The sequence below is a fragment of the Puma concolor genome, chromosome E4, assembly GCF_028749965.1.
Source record: "Puma concolor isolate L17-30 chromosome E4, mPumCon1.1.hap2, whole genome shotgun sequence".
Lineage (NCBI taxonomy): Eukaryota > Metazoa > Chordata > Mammalia > Carnivora > Felidae > Puma > Puma concolor.
The window spans coordinates 803206-817801 of record NC_141683.1 but is presented as its reverse complement, the minus strand read 5'-3'; the positions used below and the strand labels follow the sequence as shown (position 1 = coordinate 817801).

General features: G+C 56.4%; 1 protein-coding gene and 1 long non-coding RNA gene across 2 annotated transcripts; both read right to left on the bottom strand.

The window, feature by feature from the left end:
* Window positions 1–884: 884 nt before the first annotated feature.
* On the bottom strand, window positions 885–2308 carry LOC147572168 (uncharacterized). The gene is made up of 2 exons (XR_015246144.1): window positions 1448–2308; window positions 885–1306 (listed from the first exon to the last, which is right to left on the bottom strand). It is a non-coding gene; the product is annotated as an uncharacterized LOC147572168 (long non-coding RNA).
* Window positions 2309–2823: 515 nt separating this feature from the next.
* On the bottom strand, window positions 2824–3865 carry TDRD10 (tudor domain containing 10). The gene is given in 4 exon segments (XM_086694557.1): window positions 2824–3282; window positions 3501–3629; window positions 3631–3698; window positions 3790–3865. Coding segments are annotated over 4 exon segments (732 nt in total).
* Window positions 3866–14596: the final 10731 nt, after the last annotated feature.

The window sequence follows — 14596 nt, the reverse complement described above, 5'->3', positions numbered from 1 at the left end:
AATGTATTTTTCTCACCTACCAAAGGATGAAACAAAATTATTTAAATAGTTTGGCTCTAATAAAACTATTTAATTACTTTTTTATTTGTAAATATTTATTTAAACAATGCACCCAACCTGGGGCTGGAAGTCACAACTGTAGGATCAAGAGTCACGTGCTCCACCAGCCACGGGCCCCACTAATACAATTATTTATCTTTTTTAAGTCTGTTTATTTTAGGAGAAAGAGTGTAAGCACAAGCAGGGGAGGGGCAGAGAATCCCAAGCAGGCTCCATGCTGTCAACAAAAAAGAATCGACACGGGCTCAAACCCACAAACGGTGACCTTGTGACCTGGGCAGAAATCAAGAGCCAGATGCTTAACGGACTGAGCCACCCAGGCGCCTCACTAATGAAATTACTTGAACAGCGCAGGGGCGCCTGGGTGGCTCAGTCCGACTCTTGATCTCAGCTCCAGTCTGGACCTCAGGGTCATGAGTTCAAGCCCTGCACCGAGCTCCACGCTGGGCATGCAACCTGCTTAAGATCTTTTAAAAATAAAAATAAAGGAACAGAGGGGTCCATGTTCCCTGACATGAGGGGGAGCGCCAGCTCTGGTGAGCGGAGACCAACTCGAAGGGAGCCCTCCACCTTTCCGCTCAAACTCCACTCCTCCTTCCTGACCTTGAGTCGAGGGCTCTCTTGAAGCTGCAAAGCACAGAAGAGAAACGAGGCTGTACCGTCCTGAGCATGGAACGCCCAGGGCTCTTCTCTGCACCAGGACAAACGAGCTGCTCAGGACGGCGGGGTTCCGGGGGACCGCGGGGGGCAGACACACCACGGCGGCTCTGGTCTCACAGGGCAGGGCCGGGGACGGTGGCCACACAGAAGGATCAACACCCAGATTCACGAAACATGCCGGCATTTATTCGAGGTGACCGCTCGGCGCTTAAGTGCTCCCCAATCCCACCCGGGAAGGCCAGGAAGACCCGACGCCGGGCCCCTCTGTTCCTCAGAACCACAGGGCAACAATGCCCGTCCTGTCATGCTCCGGGTGCACAGAGGAGGCGTGGGGAGGGCCCGCCGGCTGCCTCAGGCTTCAACCTCACGGAGGCTCCAGACACAGGACACACGGAGACGTCTGACTCTTCTGAGGGGTGAGCCGGGGGCCAGGCCACGTGCGAGTGGCAGCAGCTGTGGGTGCCGGGGCCTCTTCGTCCCAAGGTCTCGAGAGTGCAACGCGTCTGAGGACGGGGCAGGCAGACTGGGACGGGGAGGGCGCACGGTGGCCGTGTCATTTAAACTCTCCGAACATCAGGATGCCCGACTGGAAGAGAGAGAGTCGGTCTTCGTGGAAAGGAAGGACCGCCCGGCCCGTCCACCCAACCCCTGGATAAGTTCAGTTTCTTTAGGGGAAATGCCAGGTGATAGTGGGGCACGGGAAGGCGCACAGACACGGGGCAGGTACCTCCAAGTTCAAAACACCAGTGACGGATCGCCTGGTCCGAACTCAAAATGCCTGCAGAACACAACAAGGGCACCTTGGTGGCACCAGGTCGGGTCACGGAGAAGGAAGGGGAGGCTGCGGTGGCTGCGAGGACATTGGGTGGGGGGGCTCCTGCTACAGGGCCCGGAGAAGATTGCTGGGGGCGGGGGGGACCATAAAGAAAGAGCATGTAAAAGTAGGTCTATTATCGTCGCTAAAATTATTGCCGGGATCTGGGATTTTACATCGTCCGGTGGGAAATCCTGGGGACAGAAGACCGTGTTTGTTCAACTCTGCTCTCGGGGTTCTGGCACCAGGGTGGACGCTGGAAGGCAGGGAAGCCTTCACCAAGTGGGGCGGGCGAGCGAGGGCGCTTGCCAGAAACCCACCCTCTGGGAGCCCTTCCCCCACTCAGAGCCCGTCCACCCGCGCCCAACCCTGGGCCTCCTGTGTGTGTAAACTGGCCTCACGGAGGGGACCTCGGGTCTGTCCCCAGCTGTGCTGTTTCGTTTTTACGAAAGTGAGGAAGTTCCTTTCACCTTTCTGAGCCTTATTCTCCTCATCCTTAAAGGGGGACGTCGTACACCTGCCGTCCTGGGCCTGTGACTCCCCAGCCTGGGCAGCAGGGGCCCTGTGCATGCAGTGACCCGAGACGACCTCTGGGTGGAGCCCACGCCCTGGGGGCGCAGCCGTCCGAGGCCCCCTGGCCGCTGCTCTTGGGGGAGCGCCTCTCCATCCTCCTTCCTTCCTGGTCCTTCTTCACCGCCGCTTCCCCTCCTGAACCTCACCCCCCCCCCCCAGCATTCTCTCCCCCGTTCACACTTCATCTAACCCGACCCCGACCTCGACAGAAGCACAAAGGCCGAGAAGAGGCGTCTCCATCCCGAGGGTGTGGAAACCGAGGCCCGACAGGTGTCTGGACCTAAAGAAACCACGCGTCAGGAGACCCCGTGTCCGGTGCTCATCTATCGTGGCTTTCAGATTCTACTTTTCCTCTGGACAGAACCCTTTCCCAGGGAAATCAACACACATGAACCAGACAAAAGCTGAGCAGCTCTGGCAAAAGCTGGGGGGGGGGGGGCCCTGTGCCCACAAGCAGGCCCTGCGGTCCCTCTCAGGCACCCAGCAAACACGCCAGGGGCAGATCCGGAAATTGGGGTGAGATCACAGAAGACACCCCGAAAGGCACCCAGAGGCCCCGGCCCCCCTCAGCTGCCCCCTGGTCACCCCTCTGGTCGCCCCGCAACCCCCCTCAGCTGCCCCCTGGTCTCCTGGTCACCCCCCAGCTCCCCTCAGCTGCACCCTGGCCTCCCCTCAGCTGCCCCCTGGTCTCACCCCTGGTCGCCCCCGGCCACCCCTCAGATGTCCCCTGGTTGCCCCCTGGCCGCCCTCCGGCTGCCCCCTCCCCGGCCGTCCTGCTGAGGCCCCTTGCATCTCAGGAGGGTGGAGGGCGGCTCACCTTTGTCCAGCATGAATGGCTGAGTCAGAGGGGGGATGGCCCTGAAGTTGTCACTGTCCAGGCCGCACAGGGACCGCACGGGGAGGGTGGCCGACCGGCCGAGGTCGACGAACATGACCACAGCCCAGGCGCCCGCCCTGTCCAGCACCCAGCACCTGGCCGAGGGAGGGACGGGCGAGGGGAAAGTGTTCAGCCACCACGGCGGCCCTCGACGGGGCGGCTGGAGGTCAGGGCCAGGAGCACCTTCCCCAGCCGCAAAGCGTGTCAGCAGAGGGACCTCGAGAGGACGCGGCAGTGGAGAAGCCAGAGTCCAGGGAGGAGGAAGGAGCCCCAGGGCACTCGCCCGACCCTGCCTGGCTCACACCTGTCCCGGGCCGCCCCGAGCCCCCGAGGTGGCACTGGGACCCTGCCTGGCTCACACCTGTCCCGGGCCGCCCCGAGCCCCCGAGGTGGCACTGGGCCGCACGGCGGAGTCAGGCAGGCAGGGCCAGCGTGTGGAACAGCGTCTGCGTGTTCAGGTGCCAGACCCGCAGGCCGCACGAGGGACACACGCGTGTGTGGACGCCACCCCTCCACCAGCACGGCTCGTCTGCCCTGCGCGACCGAGGGCGAGGCCCCGCAGCCCGAGGGGGCGGCCCAGCCGAAGGGGGTCCGAGGGACGACACGGGTCACCAGCAGCCCCACCTCCCCTCCCCTCCGACGTGGCAATGGCGGCCGGCCAGCCCCGGTCCCAGAAGCATCCCCTCAGCAGCAGGGCGAGGAAGGAAGGAGCCTCTGGGTCAAGAGCCGGAGCAAAGGGCGGGAGGGTGGGGTCTCCGCCAGCAGGAGACCCCTCCGCGCCCCGCCCCGCACGACAGACAAGTGCCCGACGCCGAGTAAGACAGCGCCGTGCTGGGGGCACGCCAGGCCGGGCGACGGAGAGGGCCACGGCGACTCCCCATGACCCAGGACACAGTCCTCGCCCCCAGGCACTGCCCCCCGTGTTCAGGCGCACCCCAAACCTCCCGCCACTCCGCCAACCACCGCCTCAGCCACACGTGCTCAGCAAGCTTTGAAAAGCCCGCCAACCACTCATCCCACAGCGTTTCCGGTCACACTCTGGCGTCCCCGCCCGGGGACCCACACCCACCACGCCGGCCACAGGCCACCACCACACAGAGCGGGGGACGGCCTCAGAGCCCGGATCTGCTGGCAGAGTTCCTGAAAACTGCCCCCACCCCTGCCCCACCTGCCAGGGGCCAAGTGACGTCCAGTCACATTTCCCTGGGGGTGGTGCCGCATCTCCACGGGAGCCGCGTACAAGGCTGCCCCCCAGGTCTCGGTCGCACAGGGGTCACGAGGAGCCTTGTGAGTGAGCTGGGTACAAGCTGGAAAGCAGACGGTGGAGTCCTGCAGGTCCCAGGACCATCGCTCGACCACCGCACCCCTGCCCCCCTCAGACGCCGGCCCTGCCCTCGGAGGCGGAATGACGTGGGGGGTGAAGGTACTCTTTCCACGCCTCAGCCTCCGGACCCTCAGCCGCGTGTGTCCCTCTGTGGATGGGTCTCCGCAACCCAGAAAGCACCCAAGGGGAATAGGAAGGGATTCCTCCTACACTGGTACAAGCGGGGGGGGCTGCTGGGGTGGGGAGGTCGGGAGCTGCAAAGACATATCCTGGGCACAGAGGGCAGCTGGGATCTCCCGGGAGGTCCTGGCCAGTCCTCGAGCAGAAGCTTTGTCCAAAACCTACAAAGAGAAAACGTACTGGTCAGTGTTTGTTTCCCTCCGGGCAGACCTGGAGACAGAAGGCATCGATGGCATCCGACTTTGGGGCTCCCCCACATTCGTGCATGCTAGGACCCTGAGCCGACCCAAGGAAGGGCATCCAGACACAGGGAGGTGGGGAGGGCAGCGGCCGGGAGGGCTCCATCAGGGTCACAGGATCCGGGACGGCGGAGGGAGAGGGTCACGCTGGAGGCCAGCTGGTGCAGAGAGAGGCCGGGCCCCCCTCTCACCGCAGCCCTGCGCCCCCCAAGCCGCGCTGGCGTCTCCGGCCCCGGGCAAGCCCACGAGCTGACCGCTGCCAGAGAACGCAAACGGCCACCGTCCCTAACGGCCACCAGGCCACAATCCCACCAGACGTTTACTTCCTTCTCTCCAGACGGACACCCCTCACCCACTCTCCTGTCCTCAAACTCACAACACGCCCCACTCGACCTCTGATGCAGCAAATACACCTCAGACCCCGTGTCCGGGTGTCCGACCCGAGTCACCGTCGGGGACTCTGCTCGGACGTGGAGGTGACGGCCACACGGGACGACGCTCAGCTTGTCAATGTCAGGAAATGTGTCACCACCCACCTACTGGCCCAGGCCAGACTCCCCTCTCTCCCCAGCTGCGGAAGTCAAATCCATCGGCAAGCCAAGCCAGCAATTGCTCCAGAGCACACAGAGCTCGCAGACCCCCCTCTGCCCGCCCCCCCCAGGACCCCAGCAGTGGCACCCATCGCGGCGGCCCCCCCTCCCCCCGCAGGACCCCAGCAGCGGCACCCATCGCGGCGGCCCCCCCTCCCCCCCCAGGACCCCAGCACTCCCCCCCAGGACCCCAGCAGCGGCACCCATCGCGGCGGCCCCCCCTCCCCCCCCAGGACCCCAGCAGCGGCACCCATCGCGGCGGCCCCCCCTCCCCCCGCAGGACCCCAGCAGCGGCACCCATCGCGGCGGCCCCCCCTCCCCCCGCAGGACCCCAGCAGCGGCACCCATCGCGGCGGCCCCCCCTCCCCCCGCAGGACCCCAGCAGCGGCACCCAGCGCGGCGGCCCCCCCTCCCCCCGCAGGACCCCAGCAGCGGCACCCATCGCGGCGGCCCCCCCTCCCCCCCCAGGACCCCAGCACTCCCCCCCAGGACCCCAGCAGCGGCACCCATCGTGGCGGCTGCCCCTCCCCCCCCAGGACCCCAGCACTCCCCCCCCCAGGACCCCAGCAGCGGCACCCATCGCGGCGGCCCCCCCTCCCCCCCCAGGACCCCAGCAGCGGCACCCATCGCGGCGGCCGCCCCGCAGACTACACGGCCCCTCACACACGGAGCTCAGATCCCATTACTCCCGATCAAAACCTTCCAACAACGCCCCGCTGTGCTCACAAATAAAACCCAGAGTTTCCACTGTGACTCAGGAGGCCATGATCTGACCCTCCTTCCCACCCGCCTCCCCTGTGCCAGCTCTCCCCTCACCCCTGCCAAGTCACACACTGCGGCATCTGCACATGCTCCCTCTGTCTGGAATGTTCTGGAATGTTCTTCCCCCGGTCTTCACACGCTTGGCTCTGACCTGTCATCTAGACCTCGGCAAAGGTGCCTCCCTCAGCGTCATCTAAAGAAGTGACCCCCCCTTCATCACAGCGCCTCACTTTATTTCTGTCTGGCATTTTCCTACTTATTTACTGGTTGACTGTCGGTCCCTTCCCGCAAGCCCACAAGCATGGGGAGAACCTGGGTCATGTTTGAGGTGGCCCCGCAGCCGAGAACACGGTCTGCTCGGCACACACACAGACGGAAGGGACGGAAGGGACGGAAGGGACCGAAGGGACCTGGGGCCGGGTTCCCTCTTGTGCAGCGTGAAGCTCACCGATGTGAGGGTTTAGCGGGCTGGCATCGTCTCAGTCCCGGCCCCAGAGCGGACGGGCCCGTGCCGGCAGGCTGGGTACCAGTGCAGGATGGGGGCCTCGGCAAGTTGCACCTGCTGCTGTAACACAGCAGCTTCCCACGGCAAAGCAGCTGGAACGAGGCCCACAGAGCCTGCGCTCCACGAGACCAGCCACTGACGCGGAGCAGCGAGACCAGACCGATCCTGGCCCGGAGCCACCTGTCCTGGAGCTGCAACGGCCCCTGGTGCCAACGGCCTCCCAGCCAAGCCCGGGAGGCGCCTTCTTAGAATCTCCTCAGCTCCCAAGAGCCAATTACCGGCAGTGACTCCAAGCTGAGAATCGTTAACATAGAAACATGTAAAGCCATTCTTGGTCTAATTATTATTCCCCAATAATTTAAGAGAGAAATACAACAATCCCATTTTGACAGGTGGTGAAATTAAACTTCAGGAGAAAATCCACAATTATCATCCGGCCGCCAGACCAGGCACGTCACCCCAACAACCCTCAACGCCTCGGGGTGTATTCCTGAGACAGAAGGGGCCCACTTCAATTCACCACAAGCACACTGACCCTCATGCCCAGACCCCTCGACAGCCGCCAACAGTCTTCCCTTTGTTCTGGGCGTTTCCACCAGCTGCTCGAGTGCCCTGGGACCTGTCGCCTGCCCCCGACTTAAGCTGGCGAGTCTGAGCCGTGGGACAGAAGACACAGGACACAAAGGTCAGCGACCACAGCTCTGGGGTGGAGGGGCGTCCAGCCCGTCTCCGGACACACCCCAGGGAGAAGCGCTCACACCGGCACGTGCAGGGGTGCGGCCTCACATAACCCTCCGAACAGCAGAGGCCTCTCTGCGGCCTCCACGTCCCGACGGGGCCACACACTGGGCCAGTGCTGGTCACGCTGTGCCGTCTCTTCCTGGGGACCCTGTTTGTATCCGGGGAGCTGATGGGCACATCCTGGTGGAAATTCACACCTACGGCGGTGACCCCCAAGCCCTGTCACCCACGCACCACCCCTCACATGTCTGCTGTGAGCAGGTACATAGCAACAGAGATAAAAGACCCCAGACCTTGCTTGCTCTCGGGAACCCCACACGAGGCACCCCGCAAACGCGGATGAGGCATGTGCTCGGCCATGAAGCCCACAGTTCAGTAGGTACAGTAAGTACACAGGGGGTATTATGTCCGCTGAGCGTAGGGCAAGGAGGGGGACAAAGAGCGCCCCGAGGGACAGGGGTCACAGTCCTGAGTGAAGTGAGAGAGCAAACCCCACACACATGGGGCCAGAGCTGGGGACGTGCTCGGCACGTCAGGACCAGCGCTGGACCTCCTGAGACGGGTCTTCCTGCCTGGACTCGGGCCCCGACTCGAACCCACAGGGCCGCCTTGAATCTGGGGGGATGTGCGAAGATGGCGGCACGTCCAGAGGGCAGAATGTCCTGGAACCACCCGGAGGGATCTCAGGCGCATTCTGAGAGAGACGCCAGCCACGAATCGTGCACACAGCAGGACCCCATGCACACGAAACCCTACGACAGATGAACCTCACCGAAAGTGGCAGGAAGCAGGCGAGTGGTGGCCTGGGGCCACAAAGGGGGACAGGAGAGTTTCTGCAGACCCAGAATGTTCCATATGCATCACCGTCGACCCAACTAACAGTACACCTGAAACGGGTTCATTTGATTCCGTGTAAATAATGCTTCAATTAATGCATCTATGTACTTTGTGTACTTAATGCTCCAATAAGGTTGTTTTATGTAAATTGATTAAACCTGGTCGTCTTGCTTTCGCCAGCCCTCCAGCGCTCCCATCGCTGTGTGACTATGAATCAAGTTGTGTGCTATGAAAAGAAAAAAGTTTCAAGATTTTTAGAAGTTATCTTATGATTACTTTTGTTCTTACACAACCTTCTCCAGGAATTAACTGTTACTTTTTTCTTTCTCCATTCACTTGAGTTTGCTTAAATCCCTGGCTAAGGTCTCCCACACCCCCGACTCACAGCCTCTCTCCACCCTGGTCTCCATTTTTCTTCATAGGCCATCACCCTGGAGTCTCACTCCTGCTCCGTCTGGGACTGGCTGTTGCACGGACATTCCCCAGCGGTGGGAGGGCTCTGGTCCATTCTACTGGAGCACATCCCTCCATAGTTTTTTGGTTTTTGAGGTGGGGGAAGGGTGAGAGAGAGAGAATCCCAAGTAGGCTCTGCACCGTCAGCACAGAGCCCAGAGCAGGGCTCGAACTCACAAACCACAAGATCATAACCTGAGCCGAACTCAAGAGTCGAATGCTGAGTCACCCAGGCACCCCGCCCCACTTTATGGCTCTTTGAGAACACGGGCGTGGGCCATACATCTTTTGAGACCCTACCTATCAGAACAAGTCCCAATTTTTTTTTTTTTTTAATTTTTTTTTTTCAACGTTTATTTATTTTTGGGACAGAGAGAGAGACAGAGCATGAACGGGGGAGGGGCAGAGAGAGAGGGAGACACAGAATCGGAAACAGGCTCCAGGCTCTGAGCCATCAGCCCAGAGCCCGACGCGGGGCTCGAACTCCCGGACCGCGAGATCGTGACCTGGCTGAAGTCGGACGCTTAACCGACTGCGCCACCCAGGCGCCCCTGAACAAGTCCCAATTTTACCTTCACTCTAGAGTAACTTAAGAATAGATTTGGGGGGCGCCTGGGTGGCTCAGTCAGTTGAGCGTCCGACTTCGGCTCAGGTCATGATCCCGCAGTCTGTGGGTTCGAGCCCCATGTCAAGCTCTGTGCTGACGGCTCAGAGCCTGGGGCCTGCTTCGGATTCTGTGTCTCCCTCTCTCTCTGCCCCTCCCCTGCTCAGGCTCTGTCTCTCTCTCTGTCAAAAATAAATAAACATTAAAAAAAAAGAATAGATTTGGGTTGGGAACGCAAGCTGGTGCAGCCAGTCTGGAAAACAGCATGGAGGTTCCTCAAAAAACTAAAAATAGAACTACCCCACGACCCAGCAATTGCACTATCAGGCATTTCTCCACGGGATACAGGTGGGCTGTTTCGAAGGGACACACGCACCCCCACGTTTACAGCAGCACTGTCGACAACAGCCAAAGGATGGAAAGAGCCCAAATGTCCCTCGATGGATGAATGGATTAAGGAGACGTGGTGTATATATATAGAGAGAGAGACAGATAGACATAGATATATATATGCAATGGAGTATTACTCGGCAATCAAAAAGAATGAAATCTTGCCATTTGCAGCTACGTGGATGGAACTGGAGGCTATTATTAGTGAAATTAGCTAAGTGAAATTAGTCAGAGAAAGACAAATATCATAGGACTTCACTCATATGAGGACTTTAAGAGACAAAACAGAGGAACATAAGGGAAGGGAAACAAAAATAATATAAAAACAGGGAGGGGGACAAAACAGAAGAGATTCTTAAATACGGAGAACAAACTGAGGGTTACTGGAGGGGCTGTGGGAGGGGGGATGGGCTAAATGGGGGAGGGGCACTAAGGAATCTACTCCTGAAATCATTGTTGCACCATATGCTAACTAATTTGGATGTAACTTTTTAAAAATAAAAAGTTAAAAAAAAAAAAAGAATAGATTTGGGTTCGGACATTACGTTCTTCCAAAATTCAGTGACGCGACCCAATCCTCCACCCGCCAATGTGGATTCTCTTCCTGAAGCTTTATCCAATATTCTAAAATATTTCCACAACACGTCTTGGTGTAGCTCTTACTTTCCCATTTATTATCATGGGTACTTGCTGGAGGCTTTCAGTCTGAGAGCTCACATCCTTCACCTCTGGGATATCTTGTTCTAACACTCAGTGCTTCCTCCCTGGTGCTGACCTGACTCTCCTGGGGGTGCGGCACCCCCCCCCCCCCGTGGCTGAGCCTTTAATTGTCCCTTTTCTCTTTTCTAAAACAATCCTACTACAAAAGATTTTAATTGACACATCCTGTTCCCCAAAAGCAGTAATAATACTTGACAGAACTGTTAAAGACCAGCATCTCAGGATACTGGAGGTTGACCAGAAGCCTTCAATGCACGGAGAGCCCTCGTCGGGCACAAGACGGAGCTCCTCCCGGCCGCTGGACAGCAGGTGGATGAGCCTCGAGAGTCGGGCTGTCGTAGAACTGGCGGTCCCTGGCGAGTAGATGGGAGGGCCGCTCGGCAGCCCGGGGACGCGCCCCTGCGGCTCTCACGCCTCCTTGTCTAGGAAAAACCTATTTCCAGCTCTTACCTAACCTTCTATCAGGTTGTTTCCTTTTCTCATCGATCTTCAGCTTTGACTTTTCTTTTTTAGAGAGTGAGAGCAGGGGAGGGGCAGAGGGAGACAGAGTCCCAAGCAGGCTCCACACTCAGCACAGAGGCCGACACGGGGCTCAATCCCACGACCCTGGGATCATGACCTGAGCCAAAATGAAAAGTGGATGCTGCACCCACTGGGCCACCAGGTGCCCCTCTTTTTGCTTGTTTTTAAAAAACGTTCTTGGGGCACCTGGGTGGTTTGGTCCGCTAAGCGTCTGACTTCAGCCAAGGTCATGATCCCGTGCGGTTCATGAGTTTGAGCCCCACATTGGGCTCTCTGCTGTTAACACAGAGCCTGCTCAGATCCTCTGTCCCCCTCTCTGCCCCTGCCCCGCTCGCACCTGCTCTCTCTCAAAAATAAACAAACATTAAAAAAAATTCTTTTTAAATGTTCTGGATCTTAATCCAGAAAAACGTTTTGCTGACAGTAAATACTTCAGGCCCTTCGACAACGTGGTCCCTGCCACTGTGTAGAAGTGGAGACAAAGTGTAAATGGGTGAGGCTGTTTTCCAATACAACTTTGTAGACACTGAAATTTGAATTTCATATAATTTTCATGTGTCATAAAATAACATTCTCCAAAAAATTTTTCCCCATTTAAAAATGTAAAAACCATTGTTAGAACTTGTACTCTGGGAAGATGCTATAAATGTACCTTTCCCTGTTCCTTCTGGTAAACGCCGGACCTTACACATAAAACAGACAGAAGGCAACTCTGACCTTGGGACCAAAGAACAACATGGTGATGAATTCCCTGGGTTTTCTTCCCGCCTCCCGTGTCCTAGACTTAGAGCCAAAGAACCCACGAGCACCAAGAGGCACAGACCGGAAAAGCCCCAGCAAAAGCCTGCTCTCTCCCGCGACGGAACCAGAAAAGGGGAAGCCTCGCGTGGCAGCAAAGTTCCGAACAACTGTTGTACTCCAGCCACACACACACACACACACACACACACACACACACACGCCCCGAGTCCACGCACCCAGCAGAGACAGCAGGGAGCCCGCGCGGCCGGGACAAGTGAGCCCACAGCTCCCACCCAGTTATGTTGCAGAAAGCCGACGGGGCAGGTGGAACTCTGTCCCCCTGGCCAGTAATGACACGGGCCCCTGCCACTGGGACCGGTGATGGCCACTGGGGAAGTGGACACCCACAGCACACAGCACTAGGCGCCCCTGCCCCGAAGACCGGCAGTGTCAGAGGAGTGCTGTTGGAGAGTCAGGACTCTCCTGAGTGGTGACCAAGCCACCTATAGCGGGTACCAGGGGAGACCCCGTGCAGAGCCAGACCTCCCAACCCCACGACAGTAAACGGGGCTTCATAAGGGGAACCTGAATTTCTACGTCAGCCGGCAGTATCGATGGGGCACCCTGCTGGAGCCGAGTCAGAGAAAGCCAAGTGAAACAGAAGGTTTGCACAAAAGCTAAAGTCTCGGGGCGCCTGGGGGCTCAGTCAGTTCGGCATCTGACTTCGGCTCAGGTCATGATCTCGCGGGTCATGAGTTCGAGCCCCGCATCGGGCTCTGTGCCGACAGCTCAGAGCCCGGAGCCTGCTTTGGATTCTGTGTCTCCTTCTCTCTCTGCCCCTCCCCTGCTTGTGTGCGTGCTCTCTTTCTCTGTCTCAAAAATAAATAAACATAAAAAAAAAGCTAAAGTCTCATAGTAAGAAAATGTCCAGGTTTCAATTGAAACTCACTTGTCATACCAAGAACCAGAAAAGTCTCAAACCAATGAGAAAAGACAATACCTGCCAATACCAACATCAACAGATGTTAGAATTACCCGACAAACATTTCATTTTTATTTATTTTTTAAACATATATATATATATATATATATATATTTAAATTTACATCCACATTAGTTAGCAAACAGTGCAATAATGATTTCAGAAATATAATCCAGTGATTCCTCCCCCACATATAACCCCCAGTGCTCCTCCCAACAAGTGTCTTCCTTAATGCCCCTCCCCCATTTAGCCCATCCCCCCTCCCACCACCCCTCCAGCAACCCTCAGTTTGTTCTCCGTATTTAAGAATCTCTTCTGTTTTGTCCCTCTCCCTGTTTTTATATTATTTTTGTTTCCCTTCCCTTACGTCCATCTATTTTGTCTCTTAAAGTCCTCATATGAGTGAAGTCATATGATTTTTGTCTTTCTCTGACTGACTAATTTCACTTAGCACAATACCCTCCAGTTCCATCCACGTAGCTGCAAATGGCAAGATTTCATTCTTTTTTTTTTTTTTTTTTTTCAACGTTTATTTATTTTTGGGACAGAGAGAGACAGAGCATGAACGGGGGAGGGGCAGAGAGAGAGAGGGAGACACAGAATCGGAAACAGGCTCCAGGCTCTGAGCCATCAGCCCAGAGCCCGACGCGGGGCTCGAACTCCCGGACCGCGAGATCGTGACCTGGCTGAAGATTTCATTCTTTTTGATTGCTGAGTAATACTCCACTGTATATATAGACCACATCTTCTTTATCCACTCATCCATCGATGGACATTTGGGCTCTTTCCATCCTTTGGCTGTTGTCGATAGCGCTGCTGTAAACGTGGGGGTGCATGTGTCCCTTCGAAACAGCCCACCTGTATCCCTTGGAGAAATACCTAGTGGTGCAATTGCTGGGTGGTAGGGGAGTTCTACTTTTAATTTTTTCAGGAACCTCCACGCTGTTTTCCAGAACGGCTGCACCAGTTTGCATTCCCACCAGCAGTCTGCACCCTCACCAACATCTGTTGTTGCCCGAGTTGTTAATGTTAGCCATTCTGACAGGTGTAAGGTGGTATCTCATTGTATTTCCCTGATGATGAGTGAAGTTGAGCATTTTTTCATGTGTTGGCCGTCTGGATGTCTTCTTTGGAGAAGTGTCTATTCAGGTCTTTTGCCCATTTCTCCACTGGGTTGTTTTTTGGGTGTTGAGTTTGATAAGCTCTTTATAGATTTCGGATACTAACACTTTATCTGCTATGTCATTTGCAAATATCTTCTCCCATTCCGTCAGTGGCCTTTTCGTTTTGCTGATTGTTTCCTTCGCTGTGCAGAAGCTTTTTGATGAGGTCCCAGTAGTTCATTTTTCCTTTTGTTTCCCTTGCCTCCGGAGACGTGTTGAGTAAGAAGTTGCTGCGGCTGAGGTCAAATAGGTTTTTGCCTGCTTTCTCCTCGAGGATTTTGATGGCTTCCTGTCTTACGTTTAGGTCTTTCATCCATGTTGAGTTTATTTTTGTGTCTGGTGTAAGGAAGTGGCCCAGGTTCCATTCTTCTGCATGTCGCTGTCCAGTATTCCCAGCACCACTTGCTGAAGAGACTGTCTTTATTCCATTGGATATTCTTTCCTGCTTTGTCGAAGATTAGTTGGCCATACGTTTGTGGGTCCATTTCTGGGTTCTCTATTCTGTTCCATTGATCTGAGTGTCTGTTTCTGTGCCGGTACCATACTGTCTTGATGATGACAGCTTTGTAGTACAGCTTGAAGTCTGGGATTGTGATGCCTCCTGCTTTGGTTTTCTTTTTCAGGATTGCTTTGGCTGTTTGGGGTCTTTCCTAGTTCCATAAACATTTTAAGATTGTTTGTTCTAGCTCTGTGAAGAATGCTGGTGTTATTTTGATAGGGATTGCATTGCATGTGTAGATTGATTTGGGTAATGTTGACATTTTTTTTTTTTAAATTTTTTTTTTTCAACGTTTTTTTTTTTATTTATTTTTGGGACAGAGAGAGACAGAGCATGAACGGGGGAGGGGCAGAGAGAGAG